Below are 19,644 nucleotides of genomic sequence, written 5' to 3' on the forward strand. Positions count from 1 at the left end.
ATTCCTCGGTTTCTCGGTTGCGCTTCCTGGTACTTTGTTCCTCTTCGGGTTAGACAGCGGCGGGAGGAGACAGGTCTTGTGACCACAGAGGTGTTTACGTCAACAGGCTGCTGGCTGGAACCAGTTTGGGAGAAAACTAAAAGGGAAGCAAAACTGGTTTCTGAAAATGAGATGCTAGGAGCAAATCCTTTTTACTCATGTCGTCTAATTATGTGCCACCTGCATCTCCGTCCACAGTGAAGTGAGTTTTACTACGTGCTGCAACAGACTGAGTGGTTTTCTGAAACAAAAATGCCAGCATAAATAGACCATAGTAGGTCTTATGGTCAAATAAGTTTAAGATGACAACAGTTTGTTTGACGGAGACCATGTACGAAGAACACATAAAGAACATGGTGGAGACAAAGAGATTTTTAATATCACAAGTGATGATCCAATGATTCTAAACACATCAAAACAAGTTAATGGATAAAGCAGGCTAACATTAAGCTAACTTCAAGCTAATATTGCCCTCCAGAAGTCTACACAGCAACCATTATGAATATTTATGGCCCGTGTTTAAAAAGTCAGATCTGTCAGGAAACTGACCAGTTAAAATCAGAATCGGAGAGGTTATATGTCCTGTCCAAAAAAATTCTTTATTCAGGAAATGTTTTCAAGCTCGAAAGCTAATTTAGTAACAGATTTTATGTGGATGTTAAAACACACAAAGCTTCTCTGACATCTTTTGACTACAACTATTAGCACCAGGTCCATCTACATGATGCTAAAATCCAACTACTTGTTCTATGCTTGGCTATTTAGAAATGATTTCTTGCTGAAGGCGTGGACTCTGTTGAAGTTTTTAATTTTACTCAACTGCTAACATTTGGCCGTGATGTAGGTATTGTGCTAGTTTGACACTATGAAGCTTACCGAAAATTGCCTGCGCTGTGAAAAACCGTCCTTCACTACGAAGAGAAAAGTACTAATCCCAACGAGGCGGTTGTTAACGTTAATTCAACATTTTGAAGTGTGACCAACATGCATTGAACGACTGTTCATTTCCTCTGCTGCTATTGCTAAAACTTTTTAGAAAGCACAGAAAATCGATGTCATCATTCACAACTTCTCCTTCGATTTGCCGATTGGTCCGGTAAGAAATAGTAACGGAGAAATTCACTTCATTGGGAAGAAGCCCAGATGGAGCAGCGAAGAGAGATAAGAGTGGAAAGAAATGGTTAGGCTAGCGTATTAGCAATAATACAAGGAGTTCTGGGTAAATATAAACTAGCAATAAAATTATTTCTAAATTTGTAAACTAAAAAGCAACAAATCTACATGTGAAATCTGGTAAGCATAAAGAAATGCATTTAAGATCACTCATTAAGGCACTAAGTTACACAACAAATTGCATACTTTGTGTAATTCTTTAATTTATGGATTAGGACAGAAACGTACCTGGCGAGTCTGTGGTAACAAAAATTTCAAAATACATTTAATCTCACAATTTCGACATAGATGTTCACATCATGAAGAGAAGGTTTACATTGCATAGTGAACCCATGGCCTCTGTTACAGTTTTATGGTACAGTAATAAAGACATACAAGTCATTTTTAACTGAGCTAGCTTTTTTTTTTTTGCCAAGTCACTGACGGTCCTGTTTATACTTGGCCACAGATACAGGCACGATTCCACAAAGATGTAACCGTTGTTAACACAGAAGCCTTCTGGGAAAGCTAAGCTCAGTCACTTTAAGCAGTTAACACTACAAGTCATTCAGAAGCCCATGATGATGACGCTTCAGTCTGGTGGACCTGAATAGACCTCTGGTGTGTAACAGTAAGGCAGTTAGGTAAGATGTTAGAGACTGATCAAAACTGTTTATCTAGGACCTTTTGAAGATATTGATACTTTTTTCATCTTTTATACATTTTGTCACGTTATAAATCACAAACTTCAGTTTATTTCATTGGGATTTTACGTGACAGGCCAACATGATAGTAGTGCGTCCTTTTGAAGTGAAAAGAGAAAGATAAAATGTCGTAAAAATGTAACAAATCCCTGGCAAAGGGATTTGTTACATTCAGGTCCTTCACTGACACCCCTGAATAAAATCAAGTGCAATAAAATCCCTTCAGAGGTCGCCTAATCCAAGTGTACAAACTTAGACTTCGTAAATTCTCTTCTTTTTACTTCATAATGATGCACCATTTGTGTTCATTTGTCAAAAAAAAAAAAAAAATCTAGATGAAATACCCATAAAGTCACGTTTAAACTAGTGGTGCACCAGTTGCAGTTTCCTGGCCAATCACCAATTATTAAGAAGCTTCACTAGCCAATATTTTGTTTTTGTTTGAAATTAGGGATGCACACATATGAACGTTTGTGTTGATGTTGGTATCCAACATTAATATTACTGTTGTGGCCGATATTTTTTTATTTGACTAATATTTCTCTACTAACATTTCTCTACTGAAGAGACCAGAAACCGATGTGAACAATATTGGTTGTTCATCTCGGCCCAGTTTTATTAATTGGACCGATACTGACATGCTAAAAAAAATTACTAATATCGGCTAATACCGATGTTAGTGGCGATATATTGTGCATCCCTATTTGAAATGTCTCCAAACATAGTGACAACGATCTTTGCAGAGGTAGAAAATATTGGTTTCACATGTAAGAAATCAGCCGACCGCCGATCATCAAAAATTAAGGATCTATTGGTGCAAACCTAGGTTAAAAAGGTAATAAAAAAAATTCAGAGGGTCTGAAGATTCTGGAAGGCACAGTATTCGTTAAAACAGTGACATTTAAATGAAGACTGGTCGCAATAACCGTATTATGTTTAAGTCCAGACGTTTCAACTCACTAAATGAGTGAATGAGCTGAAACCATGGAGACAGAAGCCCCGCCCACTAACCCTGCTGCGGTTTGGCCAAATCGAGCTCAATGTCTCACACTTTAAAGCTGACACTTTACTGACATCTGTCAGAGATTTTTAATAGCATTATCCAATATGTGTGTAACACTGATAGATCCAGAGAAAATGAAATGATTTCAACACAAAATATAACATCATGTCAGCACTGTTCAGTTTGAATTGCACTTTTTACTTTGACAGTATGAAGAAGTACTGCCAGTGAAAACATTTTTTGTGAATAATAATAATTTAAAAAATGGTCCTCATATATTTGATATATTCGGACAGAATGTAAAAAGTGAGTAAATCATCTTGAGTATTGCTGATAATAAGAACTAATAACCAAACATCCTTCTGTTCTCTCTGCTGCTGGACGGGGTCAGCGTCTCACGCGGTCGGAATCCACACGCTTTTCCACTGGACTGCGTTTCTCCATAGGTCTTCCAGAAAGGTCGGGTGAGGCTGAGCCCAGTCCGGGGCTGCGCCGCGCCCCTCCCCGCCCTGTTGCCAGGACAGCCTGAGGGTTTTCAGCGGGCTGGTGCAGGTGTGCTGCAAGTACTGACAGCCCTGAAATAACACACAGGAGAGAGACATGATCAGATTATACACATTATATATATATACTATTATATTTAACGATGGTAGTGTGTCGTCCTCACCTGGGCGCTGCCCCAGTACCAGATGGCCTTGATGACGCTGTGATTAGCCAGCGCCACCGTGAGCTGGTCTTGATTTCCCGTGATGATGTTCACCAGACCTGCAGGCAGGTCAGAGGACTGGAGCACCTGATGAGGACCAAAACATGCACGAAAGATACAAATCTGAATGCAGGTGAGATCAGGAAAACGTCTTAAAATGAGATTCTGAAGGATATAAACAAGGAATGCACTGATTTAAAAAGTTTGGCTGATTAAGAAAATCAATATTATTGTCGGCTGATAACCAATATAGCTAAACCCTTTCAACAAATGACCAATTACGGGTGAACCGATTCCGATTTAGGCCAATACCAACTTTTTTTTTTATATATGAAAAGTTGCTAAATATTGCGACAAAGTTGCTAAGTAGGCCACAGCAAGGTGACTGCTGTTAGCCAGGCCCATGTAGAGGTGACCTGGTGGACAGGTTTGTCTATGGCAGATAAAGAGGGAACAGTAACTGTGTTTCCATTGGTCATATAACTCCACAAATTGGCATTCTGAAAATAAATTTGCTTGATGGAAACACGGTAATTTTGATTATTGATAAAACATTTTGCAGCTAAGATGAGGTGCTTATTCAGCCGTAAATTGGTTTATTTAGCAAAAATGCAATGGAAACACTTTTTCACATCAAACGAGTCACATTGGTCAACAAGCAGATGTTGAAAATGGTGAAAACCACAAAGAAAAAGATGACAGGAATTATTTGGAGGATGATTCTGAAGCATGTTTCTTAAAAACCTGTTACAAAAACAAACGTATTCACTTGTGATTTTAACTGCATTTCATATTTAATGGAAACACCGCAATTGAAATAGTCCCCCCCCCCCCCAATATATTGACTAAGTTTTGAACAAATTTGTAATCAGCTAGTAGCTAATTGTCAGACTTTTGTCGGGATAGATAAGGTTAGTGAATACGATCGGTTTCACATGTAAACATTAGTCGATCGCCGATTTTCCAAATTCAAGGAAATTGGAGCTGATTGATCGGCCGGCCAAATTTATCGGTGCGCCCAATGGTCAACCACATCCCAAGAAACACAAACTGCAATAAGATGTTAACTAGTTGTTATTGGCCCAGTTTCTTTTATTGGATTCATACTGATACGTTTAAAAAATTACTAGCAGTGGTCAATACCGTTGTTAATGCTGATATATTGTGCATCCCTAATATGAACTTCATAAATATTTTTTTTGAGTCTCTGTATCTGTTGCATCAGCGCTGGATTGCTATTTTACCTGAACAAAAGCCAATGCGGGGAGTGGAAACTTCTGACTGGGCACCATGACGACCGCGTTGCCTGTTGCGATGGCTGCCCCGAGAACAGTAACCAGGGAGAGGAGGGGCGCGTCGTCGGGTAAGATGATCCCGACGACCCCCAGTGGTTCGGGGAAGGAGAGCGCGGCGCCGGACTGGGTCATGGGCTGAGGAAGAGGAGACGACGGTCAACGCTGACCACAGTGAAGAGCGGCGCTGCAGAAATGCTAAGAGCCTCACCGGGGAGCCACCTTGTACTTTGTCACAGTACGCCGCCCAGACGTTGAGCCGGCCAACGCTGAGCTCCACCTCTCTGTCAGCTTCCTCGGTTGGAACCCCCAGCTGGGCGCCGACCGACGCAGAAACCTCCTTCCTCCTGGACTCCAAACCTTTAGCCAGAGAGTAGAGCGACTGAGCGCGTGCAGACGGACTCTTCCTCATCCAGCTGAAGGAGGGAAGGAGTGTTAGAATAATTCTTACTGGACTTTGACGTTAACAAATGGGTCTGTGGAAATAAATATGTTCCACCCAGCAGTTTTAGCTTCACCTGGTTCAAATTTTGAAAAATAAATCTCCAATTAAGAATCTTTTTCTGTCCAGTTAATACAAAAAATAAATCAACAGGTCAGTCCTACACTGCAACCATGTTAAGTCAAGCAGAAGGGGCTGAGCTTATCACATTTATAAGTATTCTACTTTACATGCAAATTCATCTTTTGCTGCAAATGATTGATTGTTCACTAAATGAATGCTTTGTTGTTCATTTTTGGGAAATAAAATGTTTATTTTCTTATTTAAACAAGGAATTGAATCAGTTATTTCCATTTTTCATGTATTCTTAATTTTGTACAAAACAAACTTAAGCAGATAAGTAACAACTCTGTAGAAAGTGCTAATTGTATTTGTCCAATAAATTGTTGGAATAACCGATTAATTGTTGGAATAACTCGATCGCTAATCTAATCGCTAGCTGCAGCTCTGCTCCATCATTCACACCACTTTGTGTCGCTCCGTCATATTTGGGTGTGTGATCACCAACTCTAAACGTTTACAGAGTTTTGCCAGCAGCTGTTGGGATCGGAGACGATGTGTTTATTACAAATCGTTTCATCACTCTCTGTTGATGATTAATCTCTGGACTTTGTTCAGAGACTGTCTGACTCAGCAGGAACAGTCTTATCTCGATCACGTTGAACTAGGGGGGAATAACAAGAGGAGCACACAGAGACAATAAAATGTGTTTTCTTCTGAGTCTGAACTTGAAAAGCTCCACTTAACGATAGCTAGTTACTGTATGTGCGGACATGTTTTGGCCTTGGTCAGCCTACGTAATACAAATGATAGAAAATGTTTAATGTTTATTTTTTACTTTCTTCCAGTTGGCTGCAATTTTACTCAACTGTAAAGGGACAAAATCTAGTTTCTGAATGTTTTTTCCTTCCCATCTTTAATACCAGCATAAACAGATGTGGCCTGGTTATTGACTGTGCAACCTTAGAGATGTAGGTTTACAAAAATATTTGTAAGTTAAAGGGAGACATCAGTTTTGTTAAAGGTTTCAGGTTCGTCTTTTATTTAAATCGCTTGTGTATTTTTCTTTGTTTCTTTGTGCTTTTTTCTGTCTTGTTTTATGTTTCTTCTGTTTTTGCCTTTTCCCTCTTTCTTCCTTTGAGAGGAAAAAGACATTCCTGTCTTTTTCTTGTTTTTTGTTTCTTTTTCTTCCTTTCCTTTTTCTTGTAACCAGCTGAATAAAAACCCGTCTCTTCCTTAGTTAGAGCATGTTTCTTTTCATTGTGCTGAAAATGAAAAGAAAGCACATATTCACATTTATTTGTGAATATGTGCTCAAAGCTCTCACCCAGGTTGAACTTTGATCGCAGCCTCCACGGCATTCCGGACGTCTTTGCGGCCTCCATCGGGACAAAAGGCCAGGACGCTGTCGCCCCCTGGTGCCTGAACAGCTACACTGCAGCCTGACACCGATTTACATGCTTTACCGCCGACAAACTGAGGGTAGGACTGAGGGATGCTGTCACAGAGAGAGAGAGAGAGAAACATTTACCTCTGTGCTAGCTACTCTATAGTGTATTGTTTAATCTGGGGAGAATTAAAAACCTGCCTGGCACCGCCTGGGCTATCAGGAATGACAACCTGGGCAGCTTCTGTTCCAAACTTTGAGTATTCCAAAGAAACAGGAGACGGGCGAGGAAGAGACGAAGAAAAGGAAGGACGCAGGAACTGGTACAGACCCTGGAGGAGAGATAAGAGTTGTTATTAGTAGGACTGCACCAATCACAGTTCTTTAAATAGCTTGGCCTGCAGATTCTAATTCAGATCTATACCAGAATTTTTTAGTCTGAAAAGTTGTTAAAGCCAAAGAACAATCTGTGGCAAAACTTTAAAATTAATCTTCACAGATGCTCTCTGCGCCGTTTGACTGAGCTTGAGCTCAGAGAGGATTCTACAAAGCATGAATGACTCAAGGGAACCGAATACTGTCTTTCACTTTGCAGTTACATAATTGTTTGTGTTGTATTGTCCAAACAACATGTTGATGTTTATAGTTGTAATGTGACAACATGTAAAAAAGGTTAAGGGGGGGAAATATCCTGTAGCTCTGCTTCCTTTAACACTGGAACACTGAATGGATATATTAGCATTTTGTACCAATCTGATGGTTAAATAACCTGAATAACAGATTAAAAACTATTAAAAAAAATTTTTTAGCTCATATGTCTATTTATTGCATCAGTTAGCAGCGAAAGTGGGTTCGAAATGAAAATATTGCTTATTGTGTTTTACTGTAGTCAGCTGTGTGGCTTCACAGGGATGAACAGTCAAACTGTTGCCATGGTGAAAAAAGATCCAAACTCACCTCCTGTCCTCCGTCGGTGCTGGTTCCACTGTCTTTGTGACCGGAAACGGGAAAACACGGATCGGAGACGGAGCTGGAGTTCACCCACACCGAGCCCACAGACAGACTGGAGGGAAACAGTCACAGGAAGAGGATAGAAAAAAATCAACAAGAGTTTCATGACATTTGGGCTTCTACAATACAAATATTAGCAAGGAATTTTTTGAATATTTGCACTTATACATGACGGTACATGACGTGACTACGTGTCACTCGATATATCAGTCATGAACATGAAGTAAGGCTGAGGCAGCAGCTTAGTAGAAGTAAGAAGAACTGCCACCTGCAGGTGAGAATTGGCATCACTTAAATCCAAGGTTTGCTTGGTTTTTTTTAATACAATTTTTCCAGAGAATTTGCAATGAGGTAACAATTATGCACTAGCGTGAAAAAATTCTCGGGTCTGATGATTTGGGGTTAATTTCCATGATTGAGAAACTGCTAAAAATTGGAGGGACTAACTTAACAGTTCTAAAAATATTTACAGATATTAAAGGAGCAGTGCTATGCATTTTCCAGGCACATAGTGCCATTTTATAGCATAATGCAGTAACTACATTACCTTCAGCTCCTATAAATATGTGTTATATATCAAATATAACTTAAAATAAATTTTACTTCATAATTTAACTCCTTGAAATTGAGCCTCTGTCTCTTTAAAAACTCCTGCTCTTTCTGAAACTCCGCCTTCAGCAAGTCATTACAACATGGGTCCTCTATTAACTCTTTAACATTTTATTAAATTAACGTTGCACTGAGAAGTAGCTCATATAATGAGCTTAGCTGATTTGCAGTTCCACCGGGTGTTTGCTAACTGCTGCTGGCTAGTCTGAAGGAGCTGAGTACAGCTGCTCTCTCAGGCAGAAGCTTGGAAACTGTAGCTTTGAGGAGGACAGAGCTAGGTCCGCCCAAGTGTTTTGCGCAGCTGAATGGTTGCCATGGAGATTAAAGGATTTCTCAAACATGCATGAAAGAATCAAGGCAACACACCAGGTATGTTTTTGATGAAGGAATGACATTACAACATGATGTAAAGTTCAAAAAAGTCATTTTTACATAATAATGCCCCTTTAAGAGTGATGTGATGATGCGTTTTGGTAGCAAAACAAAAACATGGTTAGTAATGTGAACCTCTTAGCGGTCTCCAGAGCCAGGGTGAGGTCTTCAGTCCAGATGGACGCTGCGTGGCCATGAGGGCTGTGGTTCCCTGTGTGGAAACAGAGCGACAACAATGACAGCGCCAAACACCCGGGGTCAAATTTTATTTAAATATGTGATTGATTCAATGAACAACAGTGAAATCCATGTAGAAAGCTATTATGTTTCAGCAACAGATGCTATTCCCTGAATTTTAAAAATGCTTCAGTAAAAGGGGAGTTTGACAGAATGGCACATTTTTTAAAGTGTCGTTTGTTTACCCAGCAGCACAGCTTCTGTGTTGCTCCTGAACGTCAGGAAAGGCAGCAAAGGCCCAGGAGGGGGGGTGACGACATACGGAGAGGAGGGGGCCGCCCCACAGAGCACCGTGGGCGGGTACCGGGCCCCGGGACTGGCACCGCAGGGCTGGACCAGCTGAGGACGGGGACACAAAACGGAAAAACCTTTTAACCCCGTCCTGATTCCATCAGCTAACATACAGAATTCATGTTTAGTCCCTTTTTAGAGCTAAATCCAACTGCAGCAGTATTGAAAATCGCTGTTCAAAGAAGCTCTTGATCCAGTCTGGCTGAGCTCGACCTATTCCATAAAAAACAAAACATGGCTGAACGCTTGAGCGCCTACAAAAGCAAGCTGTTAGCAGCTAAAGGTAGTTCTATAGAAACACCGACTCTGAGGCACTGGGTGCAAGTACAGACTTTTTGTAAAAAACAAACAAACAAACAAAAAAAAAAACAGGCAGTTTTAACCTGAAAATTTTTTTTTAAATATAAATACTTTTGGAAGGCGGTGTGAGTGTCAGTTTGTTCCGACACATTTTTGTATAGCTTTGAAATTTCAAGACAAAAGTTCCAAAACCCTTAAAGTGCAATTAAAGAACAAAACTAACTAAAAACAACTTGTGACAAGTCTAGAAACTATTTTTCTATGAGATCTTAAAGTGTGACTAATCCTCAAATCAACATTTTTTGCAGATGGTGTCCAAGTATGCTCTTCATCTTACCATCTCTGTTTCTGTGGAAATGTTGACACTTTAGTGTAAATTTGTTCAGTTCTGCAATATTTTTGCCAAAACCCTCTTTTGCTGCCCCCTTTGGGCTAAATGGTGGCTGCTGCAGTGGAATCTTAATAAGGGTACTTATTTCTAATAACTTTGTTTATAAAGAGATAAAAACCAAAGTAAAATATCCAGATTAAAGATACACAGAAAATCATCTCCCTGTTGGTTACAAACAGTAAAGCTTGGTTGATGTTTACATCACAGAGGCAGGCGTTTGACTAGAAATCCATCTGGTGCTTTCACATGTTGTTGCCATAAAAGTCTCCAGTAACAAAGAAAAAAGGCACAAGTCAGATTGTTGATAGTCGCCTTTTTAGGGAAAAAAAAAAAAAGTTTTCATTGGGGTCTGAAAAATGGCAACATATAGAGAGACAGTGGATAAGTTGGCCACAGAGATTTCTCTTGTCAACCCAACGATTGGCCACACCCCTTAGTGTCTCCTGGCTCCGCCCACTTTGGCGGAACTGGTCTGGAGTTGCTTTCACACAGGGGTTCATTTTGATGTGTTCCAGTCACCTGGGAAATGGAAACTCAGAGTTGGGTTTGACTCCGGGTGAAGGCGCTCTGGTTAAGAAGTCAGAATTTCAACATGGCGATGCCCATAAACAGTGTTTGCAAACATCGTTTAAGCTTTACTTTCCATTTTAATTTGCGAGGAGTGGCCATTTTGAAACGTGAAGTCTTATAAGTTGTAACTGGTGGTAGTTGAAGCTGATCCCATTTTCCCAGTGGGGGATGTGATTTCGCTTTTCAGTTGACTTTGTCATAGTTTCGACTACAACTGGAATCCAGCATTACATTTTTAAGCATTCGTAGATTCCTGGGCATTTGAAACTAACCGTCGCCCCCTGCTGCAGAGCCTCCTGTACTGCAGCATCCACCAGGACCCTGTCTGCGTCGCTGCTCAGAGGTACACTCTTCATGCCCGCCATGCGCAGCTTCAGCCGGGCCACAATGCTGTCTGACACACTCTCCTGAACACACAGCACCCAGTGGACCTGAAGGCACAGAGAAAAGTTTACAACTCAACACTTTGGTGGATTTACAGAAAACAAGAGACAAGCTACAGCTGCTTCTTGTTCCACCTCCTTCTTCTTCTTGAAAGCAATCTGTATGACTTCATCCACGGCGCTGTCGATGTCAGCTGACTCAAAGATGATAAAGGGGCAGGTAGCACCAATGCACGAGGAGACGGACACGGGGACGCCCATCCCTGCTGAGGCCTTACACAGAGCCAGCCCGTCCTGAGAGGGAGCGGGGTGAAAGGTCAGATGTAAAAATAATTCAACAAACGGATGCTAATTCTACCGTCAGACATGCAACACACCTGCTTGTTGCCACAGTAAGCGATCAATCTCACGTCGGGATTCCGGGACACTTTGGCGCCCAACGTGACATCACTTCCTGTTAGGATGTTAAGCGTCCCGGCAGGAAGCCCTGCTCCGGTAAAGAGCTGCGCTAAGAGGAGCGCTGGAGGGGCGGCGCTCCGACCGGGAACGACAATCACAGAGTTTCCTGGAACAAACAGGGAGCACTGGTACAACAACCTGCTAAAGTGTTCACACCCCTTCATGTATCTTACATTGTGTAAAAATTTTCTAAACGCAAGTTTCAATGCTTCGCTAGAATTGTATGGGAAAGATCAACATACATTTTTTTTTATGCTTAAAAGTAAAAACTGGAAACAGAATCCCATGTTTAAGGCCGACTTACTTCTTAAAATGAATTTGAGACATTTCAAGGCCTTAATCTTCAAAATACAAGAATTTAAGTCTTTTTAAAACATTATGAATAGATATTAAGACCTACATCTCCACACAAATGTGTAAACTTTGTCCAGCCAAATGGCGATAAATTTGAAATTACAAATGGCAAATGCAAAAAAAAAAAAGCTAGCTAGCAATGATATTTTAGCAACTAGCTACTGGTAGCCTCAACCACCTCCAGTCACAGAACATTACTTTAAGACTTTAAGAGTATTTTAAAGCTTGTGGTCAAGTTCAAGGGGTATTGAAGCTTTTCAAGGCACATTGAAAACATCTTAGTCTTCGTCCACACTTAACCGGACATCTGGGAAAACTAATACATTTTATGCTATTTTTTTCCACTCGTCCACACAAATACTGTTTAATTCCGCTAAAACTGATTAGAAAAACTCCTTCCAAAGTCAAGATTTGCGTGTGTACATGGGAAAACGGAGATTTGGTGTCATTCGCATTACAGTCGGCGACAAATAATGCACCACTATGTTCATACGTTGATGATTCACAATGGACATTTTCTTTTTTTTATTTTTATTTAACGTTATATTCTATAGCTCAACCTATATGCATATATCTGTCCACACAAATTAAGCTTTTGGTGCCATGTTTAACTGCTAACAGGAAGTTGCGGATGTTTTGAAGCAATCTGACTGGCTGATATAGGTCTTAACTTTGTGCTACATTTTTTTAAATGATGTGGCGGAGATATTTGTTTTCATAAAAAAAAACCACAGCTATGTGTGGAATGTTTGTGACTATTTTAAAGGTTTAGATGTCAAAACAAAAACTGTATCGTAGGTCCAGATGTGTGTGTTTTACCCATGGCCAGTGCTGGCAGGACTTTGAGCATGAGGGAATAGAGAGAGCAGTCATCAGAAGAGACGACTAAAACCACGCCTGGAAGAGAAAACAATCAAATTAATTCAAAAACCTTGAAAATGAAATAAAAATAAAACACAGCATCGCTGATTTCTCACCGACAGGCGTCCAGTCGGGTATGAGCGTGTCTCTGAGCTGAGCCCAGCCGCTGTAGTACTGCAGCAGCCTGACCAGGGCGGTGGGCGAGCAGGACGCCTCACACAGCACACACAGCTCCGACACACACTGACCGTGCAGCCCGAGGACGCCCACCAACCTGTTCGGGGCGGACATGAAGCATCCAGGTTAGCGGCTCAAACAAAGCCTGGCAGAGCGGCGTGGGTTCAGTGTGTGCGAGTCGAACCTCAGCAGGGTCTTAGCTCTCTGGGAGCAGCTCAGGCTGCTCCAGGACTTCCAGCCGGCGGCAGCAGAAGAAGCACACTGGGAAACGTCAGCGTCCTCAGCGCACACCGTGCTGCACACAACGCCGCCTGGGGAAACGGGATGAAACATGAAATTATATTTCTGATCAAACGTTGTCAGCTGACACGGACACAGCTGTCACCTTTGGAATCAGTCAGGGAGAGGCTTCGTCTGTCTGCTGGCAGGATGAACTTCCCATCCATGAAGAAACCCAGAGAACAGCAGTGATGGTCCAACCAGGCCTGATGGAGCGCAGGAACAGAAATGAATCCTTAAACAATATGAATAATGTGCAATTTTTCCATATTTGTTAGAAACTGACACTATGCCATTAGCGTATAACATCAGATTTCTGTGAAATCATTTCTGTGAAATTCTTGTTGAAGAAATTTGTCTGCCTACGTCTGCAGAAATACACCGTTAAGTCAGAAACAACCAATCAGAGCCAGGGAGGCGGGGTCTTACTGCTGTCAATCACTCATTGATGCTAAGGCTAGTTAGCATGGCCGCCAATGAGCAGTTTCCATGTAACTGTAAGTTGTCTCTTCACTATCAGCACGTAGAGCGGTACGTACACGAGCATGATTTAATATTGTGGGATTTTTCTCTCCAAAAAGTTGAATTTCTTAAAAAAAAAAAAAAAAGTCAGTTGGAGATTATTCTGATTTTTTTTATGGCTTTTTACACATCTTTGCCAATGATACCAACAAATCTGCCTCACATTACATTCTTTAATTCTTTAAAAGCTCTGATGGGCCAATGGGGGCAAGAATGACTCGAACTAAGGCTCTCAGTTTATTGGTGACCAGGATGCCTCCTCTGTTTGACAGGGACTGGTCAGGCTGGATGGAATGTGGCAATGATTGACAGACATCAAAGTCCAGATCTCGACCTTGATCTGCACTGTTTTTTCATAGTTTTGTGTTCATCCCACATAACACGCAGCTAAAAAAAACACCCCAACATTAACTAAATTACAACCTCAGAATGCACAAACTGCGCAATAAAAGTGAGAAACATGTTTTAGTAAGCAGCCTCTGAATGTAACAGGTTAACTTTTTAGGATGTTTAAAGTCATGGACGCTATAGAAAGTCTTCAGTTTTCTCAAGTTATAAAACCATTCTGTAGAACAGAATGGAACGAAACCAGGACTGGATCTGGAAGAACTTGGGGCCCTGGGCTGGAGGCAGAGTTGGTGCCCTATTCATTAAGGAAAAAAATTTTTTTTACTAATGAATTAATCGGTAGTCCTGAGTATCACTGAGAATGAACCAATGATGATAATAATTGATATGTTCCCTGGCCAGCAGCTCCATGTTGAGTCCAAAATATTTACGATAACTTCATAATATGTACAGTATTTTCCGCACTATAAGGCGCACCTTCAATAAAAGGCATATTTTAAAACTTTTTTCATATACAAGGAGCACCGCATTATAAGGCGCACAGAAGACACTTCAGTTTGGGTTGCCAATTTGTTCCGTACTCTATTATTACACATCCACAAAGTAAAGAAGCGGTCCGCGTACTTTAACAAACCAGCGTTCTGACAACTATCCCAGCATGCACCGMGCACTTCTTCTTCTATGGGGGAAAATGAAGTCGGCGGCTGCTTACCGTAGTTGCTAGACATGTTGTGGCTCAATATTGGTCCATATATAAGGCGCACCGGAATATAAGGCGCGCTGTCGGCTTTTGAGGAAATTGAAGGTTTTTAGGTGCGCCTTATAGTGTGGAAAATACGGTAAATAGAGGGGGTACCCAAAAGTTTCCAGAATGACGCTGSTGCACGCGCAGTTTTCGTAGTACACGATTCTGCCGCTAGTTATTTGTTCAACCATGCCTTCTCAATCAGTGTGCCAAGCGGCGTTGATGWGGAAGGTTTCATCTACCCGCAGTGAATTTTCTTGGAAGAACCGTTTTGCCCAGCCGTCGTTTTTCTTCATGGAGAAGTTTTATGAGCAGCGCGCGGCTGAAGTTTTGCTTTCTGCTCGGGAAAAAAAGCATCGGAAACCGTTCAAATGTTGAAGACCGCTTACAAGAATGACGCTATCTGTCAAGCTCAAGTTTACTCGTGGTTCACCCGCTTTAAAAATGGTGAAATGTCAATTGATGATCAACCGCTTTTTTCGTACTTGAGTACCGTTTAAATTCATAAAAATCCCAAAATATTTATGCAACTCAGCTCATATGGGCCAAGTATATTTACATAATACAGTGTTTGCAAAACATGTTCATGTTTCTACGAACTAAATGTTTTTACCAAACAGAAATATTTAATAGTAGCTTTTCATTGCACGTAAAACATAATTGGTTAAAATATTGTCTTTAAACCTGATTAGAAGACGTTACTATAGTTTGTTTGTTTTCTAGGCTATTTTTTAAGGCTCCGATAATACACAATAATTACAATTGCGTATGTTACAGATATTTCGTAGCTCCTTCGTTTGACGTTGTTCCTGTCCACTGATAGAAGTCACATGTGAATTACAGTCAGCTAACAGTTAATGAGCTTCACATGGCTTAAACAGGGCTGCACTGGCCGTGCACCACTGCTGTATATACATGTCTATGTAGCCACATATAGGCTTTTTAATGCAACTACAGCGAATTCATTACGTTAGCCGCAGTAAATTAGACTGGAAAACTCACCTGAGCAATGGCAGTGCTAGTAGCTGCAGCTGGTCCCTGCTCCATGCTTTGAAAAATCTCGTACACCGTCGGGTTGGTGCTATCAGCCATAATAGTTAGGACTCGGTATAAAAGGGAAACCACGCCGTCTCCGTTTGGGGCTTAACTATAAAGCAAGACCACCGACCTATTACTCTACATCCACCGCGAGAGGGTTTACTCCTACTTACTTCCGGTGTTCATGTTCCACCACCAAAATGTGTTCGGTAGCATGAAGGAACGGAGGAATCACATCATTGAGCTTATATGTTGATTTTTATGGTCAAGCCATGGTACATTTAAGAACATTTAGGAAACTGACTCAAAAAATAACGTCATGTTGGAAAAAAAAATCATATGTAATGATAATAATTTTATTTTAATTATTTGTTTGCTTAAAAAAAAAGAGAATGAATGACAATTTAATAAAAAACCAATATAAAGCAGTTAAATTTATTTAAAAAGGGATAGAATGTTATTTATAAAGTGCTGAAAAGACCTTGGTGGTCATTTCTTGAGTTATTTATTTCAAGAGACCGGTATTCTCGTGTAGGAGTCCATTAAGTGCACCCTCTCGATAAAAACGAAGCCGTAAAATATTGTGTAGAGGCGCAACTTGCGGGGGGGGTGCGCATCTTAACGTGACACCGGTGTTGTGGTCGAGATACAAAACAAAGGTATTAACACTTTATGACACACATAATTATTATTTCAAAAAACATTTTTATTCTAATCCATTTATATTTGTTAGAAAATATTAAAACATCTAAACGACTTTTTAAGCTCAGTGGCGTGGCATCATCTGGCGGAGCTATTTTGTCAACGTACCGAACTTGCTCCGCACTCAAGGAAGTGCGGGGAAATTTGTGCGCTTCTTCCAGCCGAGTTGGTCCATGTTATGCTTTGGTGGCGTTTCTCTTTTGCAGCTTATATGGAAGCTTGAATACTTTCCATAAAAAGTAAAGGATAAGATACTTCCACAGCTGAAGATATGCCACGGAGAAAGGTGAGAGACGACGTTAGAGGCTGTGGCAGTGCAGTAAAACGTCATGGCTAATGTTAGCCGTGGAAATGAAACTGAGGCTGGAAAACGAACGCCGCTGAGGCGCTTGAATGTTTTTCTTCAAGGTGTTAATAACAAACTGCGCATGTTTTAATAACTCACTCCAATAAGAGTTATGTTTGTGCTAGAGCTATTAAGCTAAGCTAGCTCACATTTACAGCGTAGTTGCAAGAAATTATTGTTGTTTCTTAAACGTCTTATTACTCTTTGATTACTAGTTTAGGTTGGCTCTTCCTCCAACTTGCCGTGTTTATGGACAGAACGGAGTTTAACGGCTTGTAACGGTCACTAGCAAACGGATGAGGAYGGGTTGTTTTTTGGTTTCCACAGGATAGAACGCTCTACACCAAAACAACGCTCCGATTGGACGGAGTTTGAACTACGGTTGCGTTAATTGGTTGGACTTGTGCAAGTCCCGCCTCACCTCTAACTTAATTGGTGAAATGCAAATAGGATGCACGGCCCTCTTGTTGTGAAGTTGTCAAATATGCAGCCATGCTGCCAAAGCATTTACCCATATTTTCGTCTGGATCAAACGGTTCAACCAGGATGTCGCGTCTTGGAACATTTTTTGGAGGATAAGGCAAAAGCACGAAAGCAGTTTTATTTCTCTACTACAAATGCAAATGTTTACTGTTGCTTGTACGTCAGCTGATGTCAGTGTATCCTTACAGTTTACAGTTCTAGTGTATAATTTATTGACTTTTGGTATATGATCGATGACGGTTACATATTTAATGACCTCCATAGTTCCGTGAGGTGTCTTCTTAATTGCTGCAGTTGAGTTTCTCTGAGGTTCAATATTTGCTACATGCATWAATGTTTAAATACATGTAGGCAGGGGCGGCCCAATCTTGGATGAGGCCCCAGGCAGTTTTAATGGAGGGGGGCAGTTCTAGCTAAGCCTATCGCAGTTACTGTAAGCTTATTTTGGTTCACAAGTAACCATGGATGACAAAAAACTTTTACTTATTGATCTATTTATAGAGAATTATAAATAAGTTTTATGCTTGGAGCTCTAAGGATTGGTATACATACTAAGCAAATCCTTAGTATGTATAGAACCGTATACATACTCACCGTCTATTTTTTATTTATTTTCTTTTACAATTTTTTAGTAGTGTTTGAGTTGTCGTTTATTGTAGCTATTTATTCATTTTCAAATCTGAAGTAGAGAAATATGTATAAAAAGCAAGCCAAAAAATACTTATATGTAATTGGAACTCATCTTTGTGGAAAGTAGGAGTGCTCACTCCAAACTTTTCTGTTTTTACAAAGAATTGGTAATGTATCTATTTTATAATACTTTTCATTATAAAAATATATTTTTTGTTATTAAAACAATCTGCTGATTGTTTTAAAACTAATTTTATCTGTCATACTGTACTGTTAGTTAATTAATAATTGGAAAGCAAAAGGTACTTAACAGTGATAATTCAGGCGGCACGCGTACTTTTGTGGCACAGGAATAAAACCTGGGTTTTGCTCAATCCAAAGGCTTATTTCAAGGATTTCTTGACAAAGTTCCAACAGGAGATGATGAGCTGAAGGTAATAAATAGAAGGGGTGATGTTTCCCGTCCAACATGGGATCTCTGCTAAATAAATCACTGGTAAAAAGAAACGGGCAGGGGGATAAAATTCTATGCATATATTATATATACAGCATATACACATGCTGTTTTTGATTAAAAAAAACAAAACAAAGAGATATTTTGCTGACTGTTTCTGGTTTCTCAGAGAACGGCAGGAAGCAGCTCGGATGGAACAGAGGACTCAGATTTTTCCGCCGACCTCGAACACGTCAAAGCTGCAGTAAGGGCGCGTCGGCGCAGCAGTACGCGCCTGACTCGGTCATCCCTGCGCCTCAGCCAGAGCTCACAAGGTAAACTGTTCCTACCACTGTTAAATAAGTAAACAAGGCCATAAAATTAGTCTATTTTTTAACAAGTTGGTGGTTAAAAGGAAAAATTTTTCTTTCTTAAAACTTTGCCCATTTTTCAGGGTTGTTAGCAATATTTTAGGGCCCAATTTTTATCTACTTATTTTCCGATTGGAAAAATGCTGTATAAGTTTTAAAAAAAAATTAAACTTATTATGTTATGAAACCTCAGATTTTGACTTCTGTTTTTCTTCTTAAAGATATGTAAAATGTCATAACAAAAATTTACCATTTTAAAAATATATTGCCATCAGTGCAACTTGGCTACAGAGGCAGTTGTCTGTGGTTCGAGTGCCGGCCACAGGCAGACACGGTTGAATAAAGGTCACAAAAATCTTCAAAAGTTTGCCAGTAAACTATCTACAATTATTTTTTGGTTAGAATTCTACCATTTTCAGACGTTAGTAATGCTGAACAATAAAATAATTTCAATAATTTATTGAAAAACGGACAACAGTACATCAGTACTTAGCCTAACTGCTAATGGGATCTGTACATCAGTATATAGCTGAGAACATTTTATTATGAATTAATAAAGTCCTCTACTTCTCAAAGGAATTCAGAGATTAGTTTTTCACTTTTTTTTTTTTTTTTTTTTTTTTTTTAAGAAATGTCAGTATTTACTATTTACACTTTATTACATATATTTTAAAATAGTTCTTTAAGTTAATATTATAACAGAACTTATATTAGAAGCTGAACTTTTTAGTTGAAACGGAATCTGGATGATCACAGCAAGTTAATTTAGAAAATAACATTGTAACAATTTTATGTAATAAAGAAACTATGAAAATATTCCAGAACAACACAGCCCTTTTAAATGTCAAAAATCAGAATGCAGAAATTGTTTCCGTTGTTTTAAAAGGTTTATGTCAGTCTGCCTTTTCCTCATCGATACGTTTCCCGACCGCCCTGCACCTTAGGGG

At 40.0% G+C, this 19,644-nt stretch overlaps 2 protein-coding genes across 6 annotated transcripts in view; one reads left to right on the forward strand and one right to left on the reverse strand.

Moving 5' to 3' along the window:
• Nucleotides 1-1,395: 1,395 nt before the first annotated feature.
• Nucleotides 1,396-15,951, reverse strand: aldh16a1 (aldehyde dehydrogenase 16 family, member A1). The gene is made up of 17 exons (XM_008415280.2): nucleotides 15,697-15,951; nucleotides 13,186-13,285; nucleotides 12,985-13,111; nucleotides 12,740-12,897; nucleotides 12,582-12,659; nucleotides 11,327-11,514; nucleotides 11,085-11,243; nucleotides 10,839-10,997; nucleotides 9,200-9,353; nucleotides 8,913-8,988; nucleotides 7,743-7,848; nucleotides 6,987-7,117; nucleotides 6,726-6,896; nucleotides 5,108-5,312; nucleotides 4,849-5,034; nucleotides 3,566-3,691; nucleotides 1,396-3,473 (listed from the first exon to the last, which is right to left on the reverse strand). Exons 1-17 carry the CDS (start codon nucleotides 15,784-15,786, stop codon nucleotides 3,294-3,296), a joined length of 2,394 nt encoding a protein of 797 aa, XP_008413502.1. The 5' UTR covers nucleotides 15,787-15,951; the 3' UTR covers nucleotides 1,396-3,293.
• Nucleotides 15,952-16,539: 588 nt separating this feature from the next.
• LOC103468308 (histone acetyltransferase KAT7-like) overlaps nucleotides 16,540-19,644 on the forward strand; it is a 20,985-nt gene continuing 17,880 nt past the window's right edge. For 3 of the 5 annotated variants that reach the window (XM_017306349.1, XM_017306350.1, XM_017306351.1), the window contains exons 1-2: nucleotides 16,540-16,720; nucleotides 18,517-18,661. In XM_017306349.1, coding sequence (XP_017161838.1) covers nucleotides 16,706-16,720; nucleotides 18,517-18,661 — 160 coding nt within the window. In that variant the 5' untranslated portion in view covers nucleotides 16,540-16,705. The remainder of the gene's footprint in view (nucleotides 16,721-18,516; nucleotides 18,662-19,644) is intronic. The other 2 variants (XM_008415283.2, XM_017306352.1) reach the window with 1 other exon arrangement.

The sequence above is a fragment of the Poecilia reticulata genome, linkage group LG8, assembly GCF_000633615.1.
Source record: "Poecilia reticulata strain Guanapo linkage group LG8, Guppy_female_1.0+MT, whole genome shotgun sequence".
Classification (NCBI taxonomy): Eukaryota; Metazoa; Chordata; class Actinopteri; order Cyprinodontiformes; family Poeciliidae; genus Poecilia; species Poecilia reticulata.

What these genes read in the sequence shown, in the direction of transcription:
- aldh16a1 (XM_008415280.2), bottom strand. Translation starts at nt 15,786, where the DNA reads ATGGCTGATAGCACCAACCCGACGGTGTACGAGATTTTTCAAAGCATG. An exon ending in ACCCGACTGGACGCCTGTCG is followed by an intron (nt 12,660 to 12,739) that starts GTGAGAAATCAG and finishes TTTCTCTTCCAG; the next exon opens with GCGTGGTTTTAGTCGTCTCT. An exon ending in GCGATCAAAGTTCAACCTGG is followed by an intron (nt 5,313 to 6,725) that starts GTGAGAGCTTTG and finishes TCCCTCCTTCAG; the next exon opens with CTGGATGAGGAAGAGTCCGT.